At 41.0% G+C, this 23,211-nt stretch overlaps 1 protein-coding gene across 10 annotated transcripts in view; it reads right to left on the bottom strand.

The window, feature by feature from the left end:
• Positions 1-23,211, bottom strand: part of foxp1b (forkhead box P1b) — a 136,346-nt gene that overhangs the window by 53,922 nt on the left and 59,213 nt on the right. For 9 of the 10 annotated variants that reach the window (XM_028407305.1, XM_028407309.1, XM_028407313.1 and 6 more), the window contains one exon: positions 19,491-19,660. In XM_028407305.1, the coding sequence (XP_028263106.1) occupies positions 19,491-19,649 (159 nt within the window). In that variant the 5' untranslated portion in view covers positions 19,650-19,660. Of the gene's footprint in view, positions 1-16,602; positions 16,659-19,490; positions 19,661-23,211 lie in introns of those variants that run through there. The other variant, XM_028407315.1, reaches the window with a different exon arrangement.

Below are 23,211 nucleotides of genomic sequence, written 5' to 3'. Positions count from 1 at the left end.
CGGCCACTCAGAGAAAAGGAGAACGAGCTACATGTGCATCTGTTTGCGTGTGTGTGAGAGTGTGTGCTCCAGTATGTTTACTCCACGGCCACATTTGGACAGGGTTTATTAGGCAGAAGAGTGTGGCTCCGAGACAGCTAGCAACAACACAAGTAATAGGTTAGCTCTTAATGTAGTCCGGCTCAGAAGACACCTGGCCCTCTGGTCTCACACTGCAGCCTCAGTGGGGCTTCAACACCGGCGGCCTAAATGTCAAGGTTATCTGCTTGACTTTCTGACTGACTGCGCATCTCAACTCACCTGACATTTATCACTTCGGTTATTTTCCTTTTCAAAAACAAGGCCCTCTGCTGCTGAGCGGTAACCAAGCCAAGAGGCCAGGTTCTTTACTCGACAGCTTTTTCCATGTAAGCTGCAAACAAACTGAGCCTGAGAACATTCTTCCACAAGGAGCTACAGCAATCAGTTCATAAATTTTAAGGACTATTGTAGCCAGTGGATTTCAGTAAAAGCTGGAGGTATCCTGCATTGACTATATCTAATGGATAACAATCAAGTTAGAGGTGTGTTGACTATGCAAACATATAGTAGAGGAAGTCACTTGGAATACTTGTAATTTTAATTGAAACGCATATATTTTTTATTTTTATGGCAGGGGGTGATTTTAAACATGTAAGCGGATAAGCAGTGAGGATCATGTCTATTTAAATTAATTGCATTTTCCCCCCTTTCTCTTTCCCTCAGTAATACAGACGTTTATCTGCAATGCAAAGCAGGGAAAGTCTGGTTTCCCAGTAAGTATATAATTAATGCCATTTCCAAAAAGCCACTCCACATGGAAAACAGGCCCGATGCTCAAACCTTGCACATTACAGGGCTCTCGCAACAACACTCTCAGCATTTCCGTCCCCCGCCATTATTAAACGAATACTGCGTTTATTACAGCTTTAGTGCGGTGTAAACTCATAAACACCCTCCCAGAGTACAAGAGGAACTGTCAACTAAATATTGTTTCTCTCATGAGTCGCTCTTCCACCTCAATTACGCCTTTCAACTTCACAGGCTCAGTATGATGAAGTGGCAGTAAAAATCATTCACATTAATACACCATTGTGCATCTGCTGCTAAAGGTAATTAAAGAAGTAAATGACTCATAAGAATAGACATATTAGCCGCAAAATGAAAGGCAACTAGGCTGCCTCATGAAAATATGTACCATTAAGATACTGCATTTTCATATTGAGGTAATCAGCTCCACTAGCCTGATGCTGATTTAATCCACTCCAGTGGAAAGTCTATCAGCGCATAGCCGCGTGTCACTGTCTCTCTTATGTCTACCCGCCAAGAGCCAGGCATTCTACTTTAGTATTGACTGTGAATGGCTCCACTAAAGGAGGGAGGTCACACACAGGCACATCAGTTGGAGGAACAGTCAATGCTTAGGTGTCATTTAGAGGCAGATGGAGAGGAAGAGACGTGAAAAGACGATAAAGTGAGAGCTAAAAAGAGTGTGGGGGGGGGGATCTGGGAACAATGCAGCGGGCAGATCTCAGCAGCTCCTCTCACCCTGACCTTAGCTTTTTATTCTGAGCATATGATGCCCACCGCTGAATACAACGATAATATCCGTCAAGTTGATAAAGTAAGAGGAAAAGAGCAGAGGCATGCCAACTGTGAGGGGTACTTAGACGGACTGTTAGAAAACACACGCTGCTCCCGATTGCATCTTTGTTGGAAGTGTTGCATCACTTTTGTAGCAGAGAGTGTTGTGCTTGGGAAAATGGGTGCTTCCAAAAACCCAGCATGAGACCTAGAATACTGTGAGCAGATTTTATCATGTGTGAATGATATTGTTTAGAATGGGAAGATCTATCTGCCCTGGTCTCATAGACAGAGGACTCAACATTATTGATACGCGTGAGACTTCCGGGGATACGACCAGTAAAACCCCTAAATCTTCCAATTTAGTTGTGGTGAATATAGATGACTGTATACTGCGTAACAACTATAGGATGGTGCTTGAAGCAGGGAAGAGTTGCCACAGCCACAGAGGGTCACAGCGCTTGAGGTCTGAACTGATGGTCTGTGTTGTCAGCTGACCATTCCTTGGACTCTATACCACAGGGCATGTTGATTAACAGCACGGATGCAAAAGTAACTCATCTAGATGAATAATCCCACTAATCAGTAAAGCAGATGATAAACATGACACTGCCCACAGCAAATTCTTTCTGTTCCCATGAAGATAGATTGGAAATGACATCTGCCCAAAGAGCAGATGAACATCTTTTTGATTTGATTATCTAAAATCCCTCTTCTGGGAGTAAACAAGATTCTGCATTTCTTAAACAACCCTTGCATAGCCTTTACGGTAGTTTCTTAGTAATTTTTTTTTTACTGTATACCTTTTCCTGCTGATGCTCACTGCCTTGAACTGTCCTGACCTGAGACCAAACACATCATGAGCTGCTCAGGGAGAATTCCCAGTGTGTGTGTATGTGTGTTGAACCAGAGTTCCTCTGAAGAAGAAGATTTTCTATAAATCACAGGCCAGTCCAATTGGCTATGGATTGAGTTGCAGCGGGGAGAGACGGCTCCCTGGGAATAGCAGTGTCTCTGTTGAAGTCATTCCAAGATGGGTAATATGATCCTATGCCGCCAGGAATAAAGGAAGCGAAGAGAAAAGCAGGAAAAAAAAATCTGATTGCCCCGGTCATAAAGAGGAGTAATCTCCAGCAGTGTCCAGACACATCACCCGTCACAGTGGACTGTAATGTATCACAGTCTCACAGGCAGATGATGTGACACATGGTGGGCCTGGCTTTTTTTGGCGGTCTTCTCTTATTCCAGGAATTATTAACCTTTATTGACTTGGTATAGGAAGATGTGGAAGTTTCAGTGGAAGACAAAAAAACGTATACTTCTGTTGGTAATGCATAGTTTTTATACCTTTCAAATATGACTCCTAAGTAAAACTATGGGCAGCTATGTGATGTACTGTCGATGGGAAGTTACAAACCACGGTAATTCAACTTAATAGAAATGGCTTGTCTGTCAACAGTATGATTTATAGCATATCAGGAAGACAGAAGTGCAAATATCACACAACAAAACCACCTGTCCTTTGTTGACAAGCTAACCACTGTGTATAATAAACTTCCATCGGCATTTGTGTTGAAATGTGTATGAGTATTTAGGGACCTTAGTTTAGCCAATGAACAGTTTTTAAAACAACCTAAAGCTAGTTAATGCTGCTGAAAGTGCCAACAATGCACTGATCTGAACTAAATCTTTAAAGGTAAGTAATTTTTCTCTGATTTTCTCTGATTAATGAATCTGACAGTAACACATCAATGATGGAGCCCAGAGGAGAGCAGTATTCCATCCCCATCTGTGACAAAATAATTGACAACTGTTCAGAACTGAGCATGTTGAACCAGGAAATTAATGTAATAAAGTTAAAGGAGAAGCAGGGAATTGGGGAACATTTGGTGCCATTTTAAGTAACCACTGGCAAAGCCGCCAACGCCACTAAAACCCATTATTGACAAATGAAATGGTTTCTTGTAGCTTTAAGGAAAAACTGATCTCCAGCTATTACTCAATCTATCAGTAAAGACTAAAACCCAGGACAGAGGTACTTGTTTGAAACAGTATTAGACTGACCAACCCTACTGGTGCATCTAGCAGCCCAGGACCTGTAAAGAAGACAGGTCACGGTTCTGATTTACAAATCCTATTCCATTTGAGCCCTTTTTCAGGAGTGTTTATGGACTAACATGTCATTTCGTTGCTTTCAGTGTAAGCACTTTTCTAAACCACCTCCAGCTTAATTAACATTCAGAGTGCAGTGTAGTGACAGAATTGGTCGCCCTCAATCTGCCTGAGCCACCTTCAGCTTTAGGAGCTGAGACCTGCAGGCTGCAGGCTTCAATAAATATCGCAGAAGAAGATGATCACAACTCAAATTAAGTTATGCACTAAGCTTGAAAGGCTTACATAAACATGTGAAGGAAATATTAAACAACGACAAACTGGAGAGAAGAAACTATAGTTTAAAACGTCTCTTGGTGCAAGTAGAACATTACTCGAATTAGCGCAATTGTGTGAATAATTTTGCCAGATGTTGAATTTTCATTGACGAGTGAACATTGCGTCAATACAATAAATCATTATCCTTTCTGTATTGTTTTCTTTTTTCTTTTTTTTTTTTACAGGGAGAGATACTTAGCAGTGGTTGGCATGAATTAAGAGGGAGAAGTAAAATACATGAGGCAGAAGTAGCCCAAACAACAAGCACTGCAGGAACCAAGGGCATGTGGGCTATAGAGCTGTTGGGGCGGTGGGCGGGGGGATGACAGACTGCTGTTCAACTCCATTAGCTGCTATGTGAGAGGGGTGCATCTAGCAGCACACGACCTGTGAAGAATCTTAGATCTCACTCTATCTTGGAATGGGGACTGCCGCATTAATTCTAGGAAACTGTAATCTCTCAAGCAAATCAAATTACTCTCATTAAGCGCAAGAAGAAAACTGCCTCTGTAATAAGTATGTATAAAAAGTATTTATTACCAATAATCACCACTTTAATATGAGTGAGCATACAATGGCTTTATTTTTGCTGATTAAGTTTAAAAATGGAGAAACAAGGAAGGGCACATTCCCCCGGACACGTACATATAGCATTTGCAAACACACACTAATACACAGCTCATGGAGTTTATGAGAGCGGTTGATACAGTGATTAAAGGGGAGGGTGGAGGGATACAGTGCTTGAGGGCCTTGGAGAGGACATGCCTCACCTAGTCATAAAAACACACCTCTGTCTTTAAGCCAGCACCAGAATCGCTCTCAGTGGGTTCACTTGGAGGTGAATCGCTAAAGAATTTACATGCAAAGTAGCACATGTCATCACCCAGACAGTGCGCTCGCACATGTAGCGTTGCACTGTAACTTGGCATACACCCGCTGACCAACACATATTTGCGACGGTTTGTGAAGTTGATGGCCTGACCCGGGGCAGACGCTCTCAGAACAAAGCTATTTCTGAAATACACACAGCTGCTACAGACTTTGTTTCCCTCCACGATTTGTTATTTGCATAATGTGAGTATCTGCAAGCCTAACTATTCCACCAAACAGCCAACTGTATGTTAATGTTATGCTTGTATGATTTTACACAGTAAACAAAGCAAAATAACATTGTGGGCAAAATGAGGTGAAGTCTTTGCTCTTCTTCCAGGATGTGACATCATTTCATGAGCTGCCAAGTATAATTGCCCTGCTGGTAAATGAAAGAGACGCAGCTTTCCTCCCTCCCTGTTTCTAGTTTTTGATTCTATGGTCACATAACCAATTAATTACATAAAAATGGTAACAAAAAAACATCAAAATGGGTAAAGAAAAAAAACAAGAAAAAAATAATTTGTCTCGATAAAATCAATTAGGATGAAGGGTCAGTGGGTCATTCATTTACTGGTTCAGCATAATTACCTGTTTTCTTCCCCTCATTTACTTCTTTATTCATCTGGGACACTGATGTCCCTGCAAACCAAAAGAACACACTTTTTTTTGTGATTATTCAAATTAAACACAGACTCCTGAGAGAGAACGTCTGTCAGGCTACAATGCGGCAAAGCTAATATGCTCTAAAAACAAACTCCCCTGAAGCAAAATGTGGAAATTCTATTAGATGTCAGCCTACATACTGTAAATTTCACTCTGACTTGCCCAATCAGGTAATAAATAAATAAATAAAAGACAGAATCAAATTAGAAATCACAATTTGATCTTGTGGAGTATGAATTATGAAGGAAAATATGCTGAAGCGCTGATATGTGCTTGGCATGAGGACAGGTTACAGCAATACTGTTGCCCTGTGGCTACAAATCACGGCTGGTGCTTCTTTAACTGTCTATCAAGAAGGCCGTATCCACTCCTGTCTGTCCTGTCTGCCATGATTCACAGAGGGTGGAAGGCGGAGGAGAAGAAGGATCACGGCTCACTATAAATGGTCTTTCCTTCTTTTGAAGAACAGAAAAGAAGCTGTAAAGACATTTATAAACTACACTCTTCCTATATAAAGCTGTTGGTCTTTTAATAGACAGAAGCATTTCTCATGTTTAACACATAAAAGCCGAGCCAGTTAGTCTGCCTGCAGAATATCACATTAACACTTTGTAAACATCCACCCATAAAGATAATTATTTTGATTGCAGGACTCTTCTGAGGCTTTTCTTTCCTCCTCAACATCTGGTTAAAATATGGGGCAAGTGCTAGCTTTCTGGCTCCCGCTCAGGTGGTTAAAATAGACTGCACACGTACACATATAAATAGAGTAGTGGGTAACTTTCATTTTTTTTCTCCTCTTCTAGTTTATGATTTTTTTTCTTCCTTTTACTCTTGTGGCGAGTCAGCGAAAAGGCAAGAAGCTGTGGCTCCCCACATTGCACCTGCCAGGAAGTGATCTTTTTCTCTCTCGCCAGAGGGAGGCTGCTGGGATATGTCGGGACATGCCGCCGTAGCATGCGCATTAAGCTTGATGCTCCAACAGGCAGGGCATGGGGAGGTACAGAGGCACATGCGGCAGTTTTTCATTCATCATGAGCCAGCAAAGACTGGAAGGAATGCCCTGTAAGAATATAAGTCCCTGGGCAATACTCTAGAAAGAAAAATCATCATCAGGATAAAAAATAATATTTCACTAGTCTTGTTTTGTTGCTTTTCCTGTACTCTTAGTAGGATATTGGAGCCATATAGACGAGAGGAGGCCTCAAGAGTGGAATGGAGCACAGGAGATTGTGATAATTGCCAAGATGCTGCTACCGTCGAGTCCCCTGTCCCCTCACCTCCAAATCCCAGCGGCCCCGTTTTCAATTTAACACAGGACTTGACCAGATTTCACTCATTGCAGAACTAAGGCACATCTTTGACACTTTTACATTAGAAGCACAGCTTTCTCCTGATTAAAAACGTCCCTCTGCCTCCCCCCTTCTCCTGCTGTACGGCGAGAGGTAATGCGAGAGGGGTGTCCATTTCCTGTCCTTCCTTTCCTTCCAAATCAACCACAAATAACTCACAGCCTCCTGTGCCTATCTTGATTTCACTCTAGAAGATAAGGACACCATTTATTGTTTTCATTGAGCTTGAGTGCTAAGACAGAGAGCACCAAATTACTCTCAGATCGAGATAAATACACCACAAATCGCTAATTCAATCCATCTTCAATGCTGGTGATGTTTTGAAGTGAGGGGGATATCAAAAGATTGCGCTGTGAAACCGGAATCTGGTGGTGTGATACCAGCTAGAGACCTCATCAAATTGAGAAGAAAATGTAACTTGAGTTAGAATTCCCTTTGGAGAAGCAGTGAGCTAGTAATATTTTTTGGGCTAAATATAAAATGTTCTTATATGTGCATCCTTTATTTCTATTGGGGGGGGGGGGGGGGGAATTGACAGCCAACAGGTGTTACCACTTTGATTACATGCTGACGATATGATTCAGAGTTTGAAGTATATGTATCAGACTGTGTGCTTGTGTGGAGAGCAGCTCTGCTCCTGGTAGAGGTAGGATGTTAGTGAGGGGGCCGAGAAGTGGTATTTACTGATGCGGTTATCTTGTTCTGTGACAGGCAGGATCACTCAATCAGCCGCTGAAGCTGGGCCCATGCGAGCATTACACGCGCATCACCATACTTCTGGGGAGGAGGCGTCAGCCAAGCCAAATCTGATCAACAAATGCAGTTCTCCAGTGCCACAGCTATCTGAGATGATGATGATATTATGTGGAAGTGAACAAAGTGATGGAGACAGCACGGTGAGAAAGACAGAAGGAGAGACAGAATGAGACCTGAAGGTGGTGCGACCTCTTCTGAGGCGTCGCTTCTTAAAGGCAAAGTGTCCCACTATTGGAAAGCAAAAGGGATACCACTATGACTCATTTTAAGAAACACATGCCTCCCAACACTCACTTTACCAAATCAAAGAACCAAGCATTTATATGTTGGACATAGTCTTGCATTAATTATCAAAAACTTGTCCACTTGGGTTACATACCAATTAAAAACACAATTCTGGCAGCATCCAGATGACATTTCTAATGATACCTTAAAAAAATAAATAAATAAATAAAAAATACTGACATGTACATGTTATTAAAGGGTTTGAGAAATTTGCATATAGCAATGAGGAAAAATAAATATAGTGTTGAGTGTGCAGATAAGAGCTCAGTAATTAGGAGTAGGTATTGCAGTGGTGGAAAACATTTGAAGAATAAACCTGGAATAGTTTGCTTCTTTCGCTGTTGCCCTACAGATATTTTACATTATTCAATCCAAAATACCATCTTTCTGATTCTAACTTTTCTTTTGCATGTTAATGTTTAATAAGAGCCCTTGGCTATCTATGGGCACAATTATTAGATATCCGCAGAGAGAAATTGAAAAATTAATCATACTCTCAATTTTGTACTTCTCTGATCCATTGGAAATGGCTCTAAGAGCTGAGGCTTCTCCCCTGTCACAGCCTCCATCTAAAAACAATCAATCTGCTGCCAAAGATGGCTTGCTTCTGCAACCAACACAATTGCATCAATACAGTAATTAACTGATTAATGTATATGTTGGCACATGTCCTGATGCAACACAACACTGATAATCATGTTGCAAGAGGTGATGATTAGAGAAACGTTCCTCCCTGATCTGGTAGAGGAATACTGAGTGTGTGTTTAATTACCGAACACATTACACAACCCTTCATTGTCTGTGTTCAATAGTACATTGTGTTAAATATGTTTATGGGCCATGAGCACATGGTGTTTGATGACGCACAACTCAATCTTAAATGCATATAGAGCTAAATCAGGATGCACAACCCTTTCTTTCCTGTTACAAAACTGCTAGATGTCTTGTCATTTATGTAAACAAAGTGCAATTTCTGAGTGAATAGAATATATTGTAAGTATGGTCAGTCTCTATACAAACCAGCATTTAGTTACAGATGATTCAACTGTTATTGCACAGTATCAACTATCTAAGTGGCAATTTTAGCTTTTAAAAGGCTCATGTGTCGATAATAATATACTATATAGACAATAACAGTAATTTGCATTTAGTAATGCCTCAATACCGCTGTGAAAGACTCAGTGTGAGGTAGAGTACTATATCTGAATAGGTTAAACTGAAGCCACTTTAATCACACCTTCCTCTAGCTATGGTTATTTTTATTTACCAATTATTACACATGATTGAATAAATAAATTATTGCATAAACAAAGCAGGTACCTTTGTGTGGATAAGAATGTATCCTTGCTTAAACAACATAGATTAAATTCAAGATGGTAGGCTGTAAGTGTTAAAATTTAACAAACCAGGACTAATTCTGTTTGAATATTGTAAAAAAATGTTACAGATATTTACTTGATAAAGATTACTGTGTACTGGTTAGTATGAAGCATGTAGTCTAGTAGTCAGTGTACAACCAACAAGGCAGTCTGTATGTATGGGAACTTAGTAGTAAAATACAGATGCAGTTCCATCAAACAGTTGTGTCTTGGACTAAATCCCAGCTTAAAAAAAACTGATTGATAAATTGCTGCCAGGAATGAAATGTGTAACGGACACATCAAAGCATGTGTGGGAGCAGTGCTGTCCAATTCATTCTCATGTTCAGTTTTATTTCTCAATGAAGCACAGTTATACTATTGTTATAGGTATTATACTGTTTTTTTTATGTCAGTGAGAACAAGACCAGTGACTGATCCTGTGCCTTCCAGTCAGTATTGGACTTACACAATTTCCAATTCTTCAAACATGACCCTGCATCCCACCCACAGACATGCATGCATTCTGTCCAGAGAAAAAATGGCCTCCTCCTTAAACAACTCTTTCTTTAACATCTGCCCAGAAGCAGCACTGCTGCCTTTTGTCCACTCACTGTCTCCTAAGGCATGTCATCCAGCTCTAATCAAGCAGAAAATGGTCATAAATATTTCTTTCTGCTAGATTTCACATTCACATTTCACGCAGGGACATGATATTTTCCCCTTCTACCTTCAGGGAGTACCTAATGCAAAAAACAGTTACTTATATTCAAGGCTCATGTTCCTTCAGTCAAATGCAGAACATATTCCCAGTTTGCAGGGAAGAAAACAAGAAAAAAGGGGGGAGAAAAGGAGGAAAGCAGAGGGGGAAGACATAAAGGGCTGTCTTATTTTCTGTGCCATTTACTGGCTAGTACTTTCACAGCCATCCCATTACATCATGTCAAAGATTGTACACAAGCAAATAACAACAGCGTATCAGAGACCACAGCGAGGGAGCGGCACACATTGTCCTGGAGGTCTCTCTGTCACCAACTGAGGAGGGAAAAACATTTGTTTTTATTGTCCATTTAAATAATATATATACTTTTTTTGTAAACAGAAAAAGGTTGCACAAGGATATTATATGAACTATTGTCTCTGGCCTGGCTAAGTATTTATGGCACATGTCATTCACAGGATGCTGAGGTGCCATCACTATTATTTATGAGAAGACATCCCATCATGGCATATCATTCTCTAAATGGTATACAGCTATTCACCAGTGAATACCGACCTGTGCCATTTTTCTCTCAAATAGAGGCCATGTCACCGCTGAACGTACAGGGGGGTTGTTATTAATCACTGATACACGCGTTGATGGGTGAATACATGTCAAACAATCAAATTTACTCTGAGAGACCTATACGCGGTGTGGCTGTCCATGCATATTTACTTCAGTGAAGGCTCATTTGATCATCAGAACAGGTAGTTTATCATATTCCAGCCTGTGTTCCCAAAAACACAGCTGTCAACTTTGTTTTAGTGAATCTTAAGGGAAAAAAGGGGGAAAATATACAATGCACAGTGTGAACAGAGTTGCATAAGAACTGTTATAAGATATGGTTCTGAATGCAGGCACAACACATAACATAATTTTGGCTACAACACATATGATATGGGGGAATCATAACCAAGAAAATAATAATAGTGTGCAGTGAGGTAGAGCTGCCAAATCATCATTCATATGAAGGAAAAGTTAATTTAAAACACACAGACAGGTACAAACACCACTGCGTCAAAACAGCGTTCACAGCTTCTCTTAAATTCACCGATTCCTTGTGTCTCATTTAGAAGTAAGAAAAACAAACATAACTTCTGTTAGTACTCGCAGGTGTTTTCACAGGTGTGCCGCAGATATGCGTGGACAAGGTTTAGCATTAGCGATGCATAGGATTTAAGGCCTGGCTAGCGCACCTGCAGGGAGGGAGGGAAGGCATGATATTGGTCGTGAACACCAACCAATCACTGCATGTGATCTACAGATGTAGATCTTTTTCTCTTTTTTCAGAGCTTGTATGTTATTTTTTTCTGTTATATATTCGGTATATAGTCAATTTCAAGCAATATAACAAATAGTGGCTACTGGATAAAATTACCTACACTGCCTGTAGACGAATGTCGCGATAATGCCTCATATCACTTCTTGTCTTAATGCAGCCGAGGTTGTGTATGTAACCTACTATTGATGGTTGATGCACATTCTGCACAAACCAAAAACAACTCCAGTTGTTTGTTCATACATTTTTGTATTTACTTGTATTTGTTGCAGAAGCATATTAAGTAAATCTATTTCAAAGCCACTTGTTGATAGTGGGCGGCAGTGCCAGGGCCAGACTGTATTCAAACGTTCCAAGTGTAATGTGTCAAAACAGAAAAATGAAATGCATGTTGTTAGTAAATTCCAAAGCCCTGTTTCAGCAATAAAGACTGTTTAATTACTATGATGCCCAATTATGCCTAATATCACAAATTTGCATCATACCTAAATTTATATGTATTGTATGTGATGCAGGAGGTAGGATCTTTAGGACTGCCAAAACACAAATGATTTCTTTTTTAAATATCAATGTAAATTAATTCAGGCAGTAAAGGGTTAAAGGGTATTCCACCAGTTCTATACATTGAGGTCAGGATACCTGTCATGGTGTCCTGGTGACATAAGTTACATAATGGTCTCAGGCAGATCATAGCTTTAATTACATTTCCTTTTCCATCTGTAAACACACTTTCTCATGATTATCCTTCTTTAATTTTTCCTAATGTCACTTAAGAGTGCCACATCAATTCTAGTGAAGATAAATCAAAACCTTGAAGAAACAGGAAATAAACAAACCTTCTAACCCTCTAGTTCTGTTCAGATCACTGTATCCTTGTTAGTTCCTATCAGTTAGCTCACCTGTTTTGACCTACTCTTAAACAGTGTGTCCTTTATTGTTGTCTCAGGGTGCTGTGGGGAGCAGCCTGTGTGCTAACAAACGACAGCAGGTGGCATTTTGCTACTGTGCAATCACCTAGTTTCCTTTATAACCTCAGAACTCCCACCCCTCTGTCACCCTGCTTGGCCAGGAGTAGCGGGCCCAGGCCTAGAATGAACATTGATGTGTATAACCCACACTGTGCCATGAGATTATGAATAAGATATAAAAGCTAGGCTGACTACAGGGTTTTCACATTAGCCTAGCTGTGTAGGTGATGCTCTCTATGCATACATGTATACTAGCAAGTGCACATACTTGCACGAGCACTTAAGATGCGTGCAGACGTGCACAGACACCAACATCTTTCATGCACATACTGAGTCTCGTTGAACAATCTGAGGCAACTCTACCCATGTCGCCATTCACATGTGCACCCAAAAGATGCCTTAATCTGCAACAAGGATTAGGGCTTTTTGAAACAAATAAGTGTTTTAAAAGGAGACGGTCCTGGTTTCAATTTCAATAGCTCATTTAACCCTTATCTGCCCAAATCCTTGGGGTCCATTCTATGTTAATTGGATCTACATTGCACAAGCATTGGGGGTGTTAACAAGCACAGCCTATGAATATTAATTACCCTGAAGTTTTCTGCACAGGAAAGACTTACTGATACATATTAATTCTATGAAGTTTTTAAAGTAGTGCTCTCATTAAAAATGAATAGGCACTGCGTTTGAATGTTTTCCCAAGAGGAATTGTGCATCCTTAAGTCTATCCCTAATAAATTGGGTCAGATTTGCTACCCTTAAAGAATAGCTTCTCCTTAAAATGGCATTATTATTCAACTAAGTGTAAACATTCCAATCGGGTGAAGAGAGGGTTTTGTTCAAACTGTGTTTTGACAATGGCCATTAAAGCCAGTCATGTCTGAGCGTGTACTTTCCCGACCACAGCCTCCTGAGGCCCTGTTAAAACGGTTACTTATTTACAACACTAAACACACAAGTTGTTCAGCTAAACAGCGCAAAATTACTCTCTGCGCCTGTGTGTGTGCATGTGTGTGGATCTGTGTATGTGCATCTTGATGTGGAGCGGTTGTTGGCACTACCTTAAATAAAACATTGAGGATGCATTAGTCCTCTGGCTAGCCGAGGCCTCTCTCTAAGCCATTTAATACTGAACTGATGCGGACGTGTTTCCCTGTCTGTCTGCCTCCAGCCAGCTGCTTCAGACACCTGCTCAAAGTTTAGAGTTGCCCACTTCAGCTCAAACACGCAGACCATCAAAGACCATCCGGGCACCACACAATGAGAGCCACTTCACTCTTCCTAATGATACCAGCATACACTTGCATCATTTACATGGGAGGCTTTTGTATATGCGCGTTTCCTTCACTGGTATTCTCACTCACACATTTTCTGCTGGGATAAAGGGACTATTTAACCTTAAAAAAAAAGATGTGCACAGAAAATACTGTTTAACCACCCTTATCTCTGCTTTATAGTTAATATATTATAAAGGAAACTTGGTTTGGTGATGTAATGCAGCAATTAGATTGATGTTGATTTGAATGACTACACTGCACAGCCTGTCTTTGTCACATGTTGTTAATATGCCTAATGAAATCAATTACTAGAATATTGATCAAAAAACTAACTTGTTCCTCATTGCTTCATATTTGCCTTTTGGTTTTGTTGGCATGCAGCACCTTTTCTGTGTAGTTGATAGAATCTTGCAACATTACATCATTATTTTGGTTTGGTTAGGTGTCTTTGGTCTATGCCGGCCTGTTTTGTTGTGCTGGTGGATGTTTTTTAGTGGTTTTGTTTGTCTTATAAAATTGTACTGCCATGAAAAGCAGTAATTTATAACCACTGTTTTATGGCTACAGGAGCTAATGGGTCTGTTTATTACACTTTGTATGTGTTTTCATCACATCTGAATGCCATTTCTGTTGGAAAAAAAGTAGGGTAAGTAGTTTTGAGTAGTCCTATAGATTGTACTGCAAAAAAGATGGATGAGTTTTTCATGTCTTCACGCATAGTTTAACGGTATGGCCATGTTGGCAGGGACTGAGTCTGCTCAACTCCTGTTTAATCCAAATACAGGCAAAGAAGTGTAGCATATGCACATGGAGCTGAGATTCTTAGTGCAGTAAGAGTCTTGTTAGTGACCACAGATTAAGTCAAGAAAAATGCATTTATTGACTCATTAAATCCCATCAAAAGTACTGGATTTCATGACACAATGGAAACTCAACACTAAACAAGCTAATAATAGTATTCTTGTATATAATAATCTAAAGAATAAGAAACCTAATGTCTTTATCTAAGTGCTTTATATTCAGAGTACAAAACGTTATTTTACTACAGAGCATGTTTTTGAGCTGGGTCGATGGTGTGACATGAGTGTGTCTTCTTCTATGTGTGTGTTCACTCTGACTACCATGATGTCAAACAACTCCAGCGATTCCCCTCCCCCTGCTGCCCACATAAGCAGGGCGTGTAAACAGGATGTCGACCTGAGCAACAGTCAACTATGTTAAACTATGGGTTTCGGCACACATGCAACCTGTGCTTCATCTCTTCTCAGTTGGAGAGCGGCGGCTGGAGGTAGACTCAACAAAATGGATGAGTTCATGGGCAGGCTGCCTTGGAAGGCATCCATAAGACAAAGGAAACCTGCTGGGTGGTGTACCTCTTGAAAACCTCACTGACAAAACCTGGGTGACAAAAGGATTTGACAAGTTGTGTGTAGACTAAACATTTTTTTTTCTTTCAGATTAAAAATTGCAACTGTGTTTAAAAAAGAAATATGATTCAAGTGAGAGGGGCATGAAAGCCATCATGATATGTTCGGTGACAGAGCCTGTTTTTTCCCCCTTTGATAATTATTTCCAGTTTTTTTTCCACATAGCAACGCATCACTGTTCAATTTTCACCTCCATCTGTGTGATTATTAATCAGATCACACATCAATTGCCAGAACCAGCAAAGAAATTCAGCCTGTAATAAAACTGTCATGTGCTGTGGTATAAAGACAGATGTTGCCAGTTGTGTGATAACATAATTAAACTGTTCTGTGAGGGATTCCATAAAATTATTCAAATTGGACGAGCACTATCATTTTACCAATAAGCAATTTAGGGCAATATGCAGTGTCATAACACTGATGTTATCCTCTCCGCCAGATTTTCCAATAAGTCGGAGCCTCTGCTTGGCCTCCTGTGACAATATGAGCAGTATACATGAAGATACCTGAGAGCTCCTGGAGATGGATGAGTATGCTCAGTAAGACTGTGGGGACTTGGATGCTTTCAGTGGATCACACTGCTGCGAGTTGGATCAGGAAGGGAGCAGACATTCAGTCGGATAATGCAACACAGCTATTGGTCAAAGCACTCTGAGCAAAGAAGCCTTTATCACACGTTATATATTCGGCATTACACTGCACACACACACACACACACACACACACACACACACACACATACATTCTGCAGTAGAGCAAATACAAAGATACTGGTAGGAATTCAATTCAAAAGCACAATGATAAGACTGTGTTCTTCTTGTGTAATCCAGGCATAGCACTGTCTCCCTCTTGTCCTCAGCTCTGCAGCAGAACACATACGATTAGCAGAGATCTGAGGCAGAAAATGCTCTCTGGCCTCTTCTCTGACCTGACACTGTTAACTCTCTCAGTCTGACCATTAGCCCATAATGTGGACTGGACGCCAGAAACCAGCAGGCCTTGCACTTGAAGGCATGGCCTTTGGTCCTTCATTCTGTCTGAGAATGTATCTACTCATACGTGTGCACTATATGGCTGTGTGTGTATGTAGTGCCTCTTCCTGCAGCCCGGAAGACAGAGAAGAGCTCTGTGACGGCACCTGAGATGTGCATTTCCACCTTCTCAAGCCTCCACAGGGGACTTGCATTATGCAAACCAGAAATCTGTGCACACTCAGCTCTTTCAGCAGCCGCTCTTTTGCGTGTCACTCTCTCCTCTACTGTACACGCAACATGACGGACACCTCAACCACAGATAGGCAGATAGGGGGGAAAAACATGTATGCACGTATGCATGTAGCTCTCTTGAAACCCAATTTTGAACGAGAAGCTTTACTGAAAATGACCATACACATCTGAGGATATCCTGGTCATGAACTAAATATCCTGGAGACAGCTGCTCCAGCACCTCCTCATATTATGATGTCGCTGTGTGTGTGTGTTTATCTGACAACTACAGCTGCACAAGTCAACTTCCTGTTACAAAATAATTTAAATCACAAATCACAAAACAGGTTATTGCAAAAGCACTTTCCTACTACTGTTTTTTGTTTTGTTTTCTCTCCAACCGAATCTTCACTTCCTCATGTGGATAACGTTAAAACCACAACTTCTGCAACACAAACAAAAACATGGAGAAAATAAATAGATTGTGGCACAGACATGAAGAAAATATTCTGTTTAAGTTCTAAAAAAAGGAGACTCATTTATAATACACAAGCAAAAGCAAAACAAACTAAGCATGCCAAAGAAGCAACAGAATGCACAACAAACATTTATAATATACCCATATGTCAAACTATTACAACACAACAGAAACATTAACTTCCTTAAATAGTGGAGTGTGTTAAATTTCAACAGCATCTTAAAGAAAAAAAAACAGACAGCTCCTTTTTTTCACCCTTCTTTCTTAACAAACAGTATTTGACTCACTAATAGAGATGCTTAAATCAAGCTTATGGTCCACTTCCCCCAAATCTGACTAGCCTACAAGATGAATTCCCCTGTCAGAATCAAGATGATCAAACAGATTACAATTATTTCATCCCCCATCTTTATTAATGAGGACTGTCTTTCATAGTTATGTTCCCTAATAAGAATAAATGATATGCCACTGCCAGGTTTGTTGTTCTGGCTCACTCAGGGGACTCTCAGACATTTGCACTTTGAGTCTGAGAACATTTTAGATTGATTTTTGCATCACCTAAAGGGGTAATAGCATCTTGGATGTTTTCTGAAGAACAAAGAATGCAGAAAAAGAAAGTCTCAGTGTGTCAGTTAGAGGCGTATTAGTGCGAGCCACAAATAAAACTTAAAAGAAAAGACTGTGAAATGCCACAGAAGTAAAAAGTTATCAAGTAATTGAGCGACGATCGTAATGCCCTGGGGACAATTAACATGGTTCATGGTGCATGAGTGAAAATCCTGGGTTAGTCTAATGGGAGAATAAAGAGACTGCCTGCCTTCCCAGTAACACTACCATGGTAAGCAGCCTATCAAAGCCCAGCGTCAGAAGCTGAAAGTGAGGCATCTTGTCCTTCGTCTCCATTCATGTGTCATTTAGCACACACAACAATTAGCACACCTCCCTTGTTTCAACTCCAAAGGCAGGCCGAAAAAATTAATCACTGGATTTGTTCAAAGGGCATAAACCAAAAAGCGCCTGTTATTTAACACAGTCCAAAGGCAGAAAATGTGACAGTAATATATTAAATCTGAAGGGAGAGAGTTGCTTGTTTTTCCTTCCTTTAATTGTCAGGGCAGATGCTGGAGAGCAATAGTCTTTCTGGACGACTTGAAAAACAGGGACCATGCTTGGACGACTGGCTCTATTCTAGTGGGGAGGCTTTATTTCTAGCCCTTCTTGGTGTCAAGTACACATCTATGACACTTTTCACTCCCGCTCTCCCTCTCCCCTGCCTCACATTTATCAAAGTTGTAACCCTGTTGTCTTTGCAGAGCGAATCAGAATGTGCCCCTGGCAAAGAATGAAGGAAAAGTCAACAGGAATTAAGTTTCAGTGCAACTGTTTACTCAACTGTGGCCTGCAGTTATTGAAATTTTATCCATGGTTTTGTATGACTACTGCAGTAATGAATTCAGTATGGCTGTGATTTTCTCACTGACGACATGCTCATTCTGAGCTGGAAAAAAATGACATGGATGGGAGGTGGGGTTTGGGACTGGGGTCTGGAGCTGGAGGGGGTGGGGGAGTGGGGACAGTGTAGATCTAGAGAAGCCTAAAGCCTAAGAGAGAGACAATGACCCACCCTCCCTGCTTACTAACTAACATTTCTTCCTTTTGTTTTACACAATAATATGTGACTAACACAAGCAGCATGCGCGCACACACCCTGCACGACAACATCTGAAGCATTTTATATGTTGCATAGGGACATCATTAAAAAGAACATATCACTATAGTCAACATAAAAGGGCATAAAAGGGAATTGGAAACACATAAAGCTTATGCACACCCAGCACCTTCTTATGTATAACACCAAATGAAAAACCAAGAATTGACTTTTCATTAGTAATTTGTTTTTAAAATGACGTATGAAAGAACTTCCTCCTCATTTCTAAATGATAGATATCACATAAAATATCATATCATCATAATGCCATAGTGTTTCTGCTGAAAGATAATGAATGACAATAGTGAGTAATGCTCAGTTCTATATGTTACAATGCATATCCTCCTGTGCTCTATGCAGCATCATTGTTCCCCTCTCACTACAAATCCTGATGGATGTGCTGTGACAACAGACAACAGCACAGAGCCTGTGCATCATCACCAAACAGCTCCTGACAACAACCCCAGTTGTGCTGTCGGATAGACCAAGATAGCAGAAGACACACTGATCTTTTCAATGTTGTTTCCTTAAACACACTGTCGTGTGCCACACATAACGCTGACACCAACAGAAAGAGCTTGTCTGTTTGCCTCATGTCTGAGATGGCGAAACTGTTTCGGCTTCACCGACGATAACAGCGTCGTGCATCGCGGCACCTCATTGGTTAACAAGACAGAGTGTGGCATTAGTTGTGAGTGTGAGGTGTGTTTACAACGAATGCTGTCATCCTATTGGACGTCATGGTTTCTTAACTGTCTACAAAATCCTGTGGCACCTACATACTTAAAATATGTCAGAACATCATCATAAATATTTTACTAAAATGCAGATGCTGCATGCTACGATAAACACATTCACAACCAAACACAATCACAGAGAGAGAGCACTTCCCCTTCTTTAAATATTCAAACGGGGCCTCAATATACATAAATAATAATAATAATGTGTTTATATACTGGATGTACTTTGAGGTGGGATTAAATATTAAGTGGCACTTTAAGAGGCAGATTGGGCCTGCTGTTGACATGCCTTAATAAAGAAGACAGGTGTGAAAGGGGGACTGGTCTACCTGGTGCTGCTGGACATGCAGGAGGTCCACTGCAGTCACCTCAACTGATGGCGTGGCGCTTTTGGGACGTCCCTCCCGGGGTACACTCTCCAGACTCGTTCCTCCATTTTGATTGGCTGGTCCGTTGCTTGTCGCCTCCGTCCCAGATTCTTGCATCATGACTTAAAAACCTGAGAGAGGACGCAGAAAAGAGAAAACAGGGACAGAGACAGGGAGAACCAGCTGTTTAAACACACAGCAATGAGGTCGCATTTCAACTGTGAGCCAAACTATAAACATCTGTCATATCCTTCCCACACAATTTCACTTTTATTGCAGGTTTCCATGCTGGTTTGTGCTTCCTTGTGTCTTCCTTGTTTGTTTGCTTGTAGCCTATGCAATGAGGCAAACACACACACGCACACTCACAGACAGCTTCTAAACAGAGCAATGAACTGTTCCTTTGTTTTGTCTTTTTTCCGGTGCAGATCCCTTGCAGATGACAAGTCCATACTGGGCTGCAGAAAAGTGAGCAGGAATCAGGTTTTGTTTGTGTTTTCCATTATAGGCTATATGCAGGGGTGCAGTGGAGGGTTGGGGTCCAGTACACATGAGAGGAACCCAACCTGAGTTGAGTGAGAGCAGAGGAGCCCAAGAAAACACTGGACCTCCAAAACAAAACACTTTCTATGGAAATGGATATATTTACTTGCATGGCTCCCAGAAGAACCACGGCAGAATGGCTTTTTAATGGGAAACAGGGCGACTGTGTGAGGCCTGCCAAAGAATCTCCATGAGAAACATCCAATATGAGGCCGAGCAAAAACAGTCAAATCCTTGAGGGGTGCTCAATTAACACCAAAATACAAGTCGGAATATAAACAAATGCCTTTGAGTTGGAAAAAAATGTTGTCTTTCATAACTTAATCTAACTCAAAAAGTGAAACACACAAATACAGGCGGTGTAGTTTGCATACTTATTGTAAAATACGGCCACAGCAATCAGCATTAAATGGGAATACATAGCCATTGTTTTAGATGTTATGTCTTCTGTTCTGTTTTGGAATACACAAAAGGCAGACAGACATGCTGTCCCGACCACAGCCCCCCGACTCTCTAGGGATAAGTGCCAGTGACACTGGTGCATATCTGTGCCTGTATTCCGCAAATCAGTGGAATGATTTACAGCTATTGTGCAGTGGTCACAGGCCTCATTGGCGCAACGTCTCCCAATTCCAGGGCAGTTAATGAAGCTGACCAAGTCAGGCAGAAGCGAATTAACTTGGCTGATTAATTATTTATATGAAGCAGAATAAATGCCTTTAAAACACTGGGCCTCATCATGAAAGTATGTGAAAATGGAACTAAATGCAGATTTATGGTGTTGCATTTAAGGCGTGTAATGGGAAGGCCAATGTGAGTGTATATGCGCTCAGGTACACAGTGTCTCCAGAGATCTGATCTAAACATGATGCAGACACACACCCAGACACCATGGGGACACACACTCAGGCTGACAGATAGGAAATTGAGGTTGACAACTTGTCACATAAGAATATTTACAGAGCAGAGGTGAGATAATAATCTAGACATGGGATTATTAAAAAAAAATAGACAGTGCTAGAAGCAGCACAGTTCCTTTAAATGCTTCCCGCTTAGTATTATCAGTAGCAGTTTGAGGCTATGGGGAGCAGTACCAGAATAAAATTCAAACCCAAAGAGCACTATGGTTTACATCTTCTCTCCTGTAGAAGCCCTTCTTGCAAGAAGTATAACTGAATGAGTCATCTGACACTGTGGCCTGTGCCGGTTCAGTTGTGTGTCACAACGCCCCCACACTCAGGGGCCTGTCTGAGCAGCTTGGGCCTGGCCTACAAGCTCTGTTCTCTGGGTTTGGGCTAAAGCCGGCCCCCCTCTCCCTCCAGACAGATGTTGACCCGGCTCACCCCTCTAGTCTGGCACGGCCTCCCTCCATAATGGGATTTTCTAAACAAGGGAGTGAGCAAAAGGAATACTGTGGGATGGGACGGAGCCAGCCACAACTCCATCTACAGGCCCTTGCTCGCACCAACTCCCCTTCTGAAACACCAATTAGAAACACACATTCTCAGGCGAAATTAAATGCCATTTGAAATAAACCATGTGCTGACGTTATTCACCCCCACTTATTTATTTATTTTTTTAAATAAAAGACATTTTTCCACATGCAGAAACAGGGCTGTCTTTTTTTCTAAAGCTACATAAAAGGGGGGAGGTAATGGCTATTATACATGCACTGTCATTCCATGCAAAATTTTCATAATTGTAACGGAAAGGCGTAAATTTCCAAATGCATGGCATCTCAAAAAGTAATCAAGAGAATGAGCCGCGGGGCTATTTTAATGTATGCAAAACTAGTGACCCACAATAAAGGAGAGAAAGGCTACAACGAATGCAAAGTAATGCGCGCATGCTTGGATCCGGCACCGATGAGGGGATGGCTAAAATTAACACCCAATTAATTTTCGAATTGACAAACAAATGAAACCCATAAATCTACTTTCTCATTAATTTTACCACAGAATAATTCAAAGCTGCAATATCATGAACGAAAAAATTGGAGGAAAAAAGAAAATGGAAAATGGGCATTATCCATCATAAATATCAAGCAGATAGGAAAGAGCCTTATTAGAGAGTTGTGCTGATAACAGTGTTAATCTGTGAAGCACTAAGGCAGGGACACCATCATCAGCCAGGGCTTGGGCAACAGCAGTCATGTGCCTTGGCCCTGCGTTTGTTTATCTATTTATTTTCACTTTGCTCAGGGGATTGCCTTGTGTGTGTGATGACTCAAAAAACTAAGTTTTTCCATCCGTTCCATTTATACAACACACACAAATTCAGCAGTAATTATGGGTCAAGTGTCTACTAAAAGGGGTGTAGTTACGGGGGTTGAAAACATATGTGTTCATGGCCCAAACACTTCAACATTAAACAACACAAAAAACGAGACATGAGAAAAACCCTCCTTGTTATTAATGGAGCATGTCAGGTTTTTGTTTGTTTGTTTTTTAAAGAAAGAAATCAAAATAATGAAAATTCAAGGAGATCAAAACAAGGCAACAACAGTTTTTTGTTGTTTTTTTTTTAAAAAAGGAAAGGAAAAAAAGAACTGGCTGTGCTGTTGATTATTAGATGTCTGTCTGTTCTTTGGGGGAGTTGCTTGCAAAACAAAACAAGTGTTTGGAACAAACACTGGATAATAAAAAAAGGTCAGAGTTTCTGTTTGTTTACAGTTTGTTTTGTTTTTCCTGCCTCAAATATGGGAAGTACAGTACAAACACGAGTCACATGTGTCTCCCACCTGACCAGACAGGTTGAAGGTTAAGAACAGCCGGCAGCCAGAGCTCATCAGCCCTGCCTCTCCTCCTCTTCCACACCCACCCCTCCCTCACTTGAAATCTAATGCCTGTCCCCCTGTCATGCTTGCCTGGAATTCAACAGCTCAAACAAGTCAGCAGTCGATTCAAGGTAGGGTCGGCCCCGCGCAGCTGTGCTTTGACCCTTCTCCATGTTCTGTTTTTCTTTTAATGCTCATGACAGTAAAAGCCTCACTGGCCACCTGCTTCGATTCACCAAGTTCTCACACAGCCCTTGTTTACACAAGCACACAACAAAAGCACAACATTTCTTGGGCGGGAGATAAAGACACACAAAGGAGGAGACAATGGGGAGAGGCTCACTTTAGAGCTGTTGAAGTTCG

Source organism: Parambassis ranga, chromosome 5, assembly GCF_900634625.1.
Source record: "Parambassis ranga chromosome 5, fParRan2.1, whole genome shotgun sequence".
Classification (NCBI taxonomy): domain Eukaryota; kingdom Metazoa; phylum Chordata; class Actinopteri; family Ambassidae; genus Parambassis; species Parambassis ranga.
This window is presented reverse-complemented; position numbering and strand designations above follow the sequence as displayed.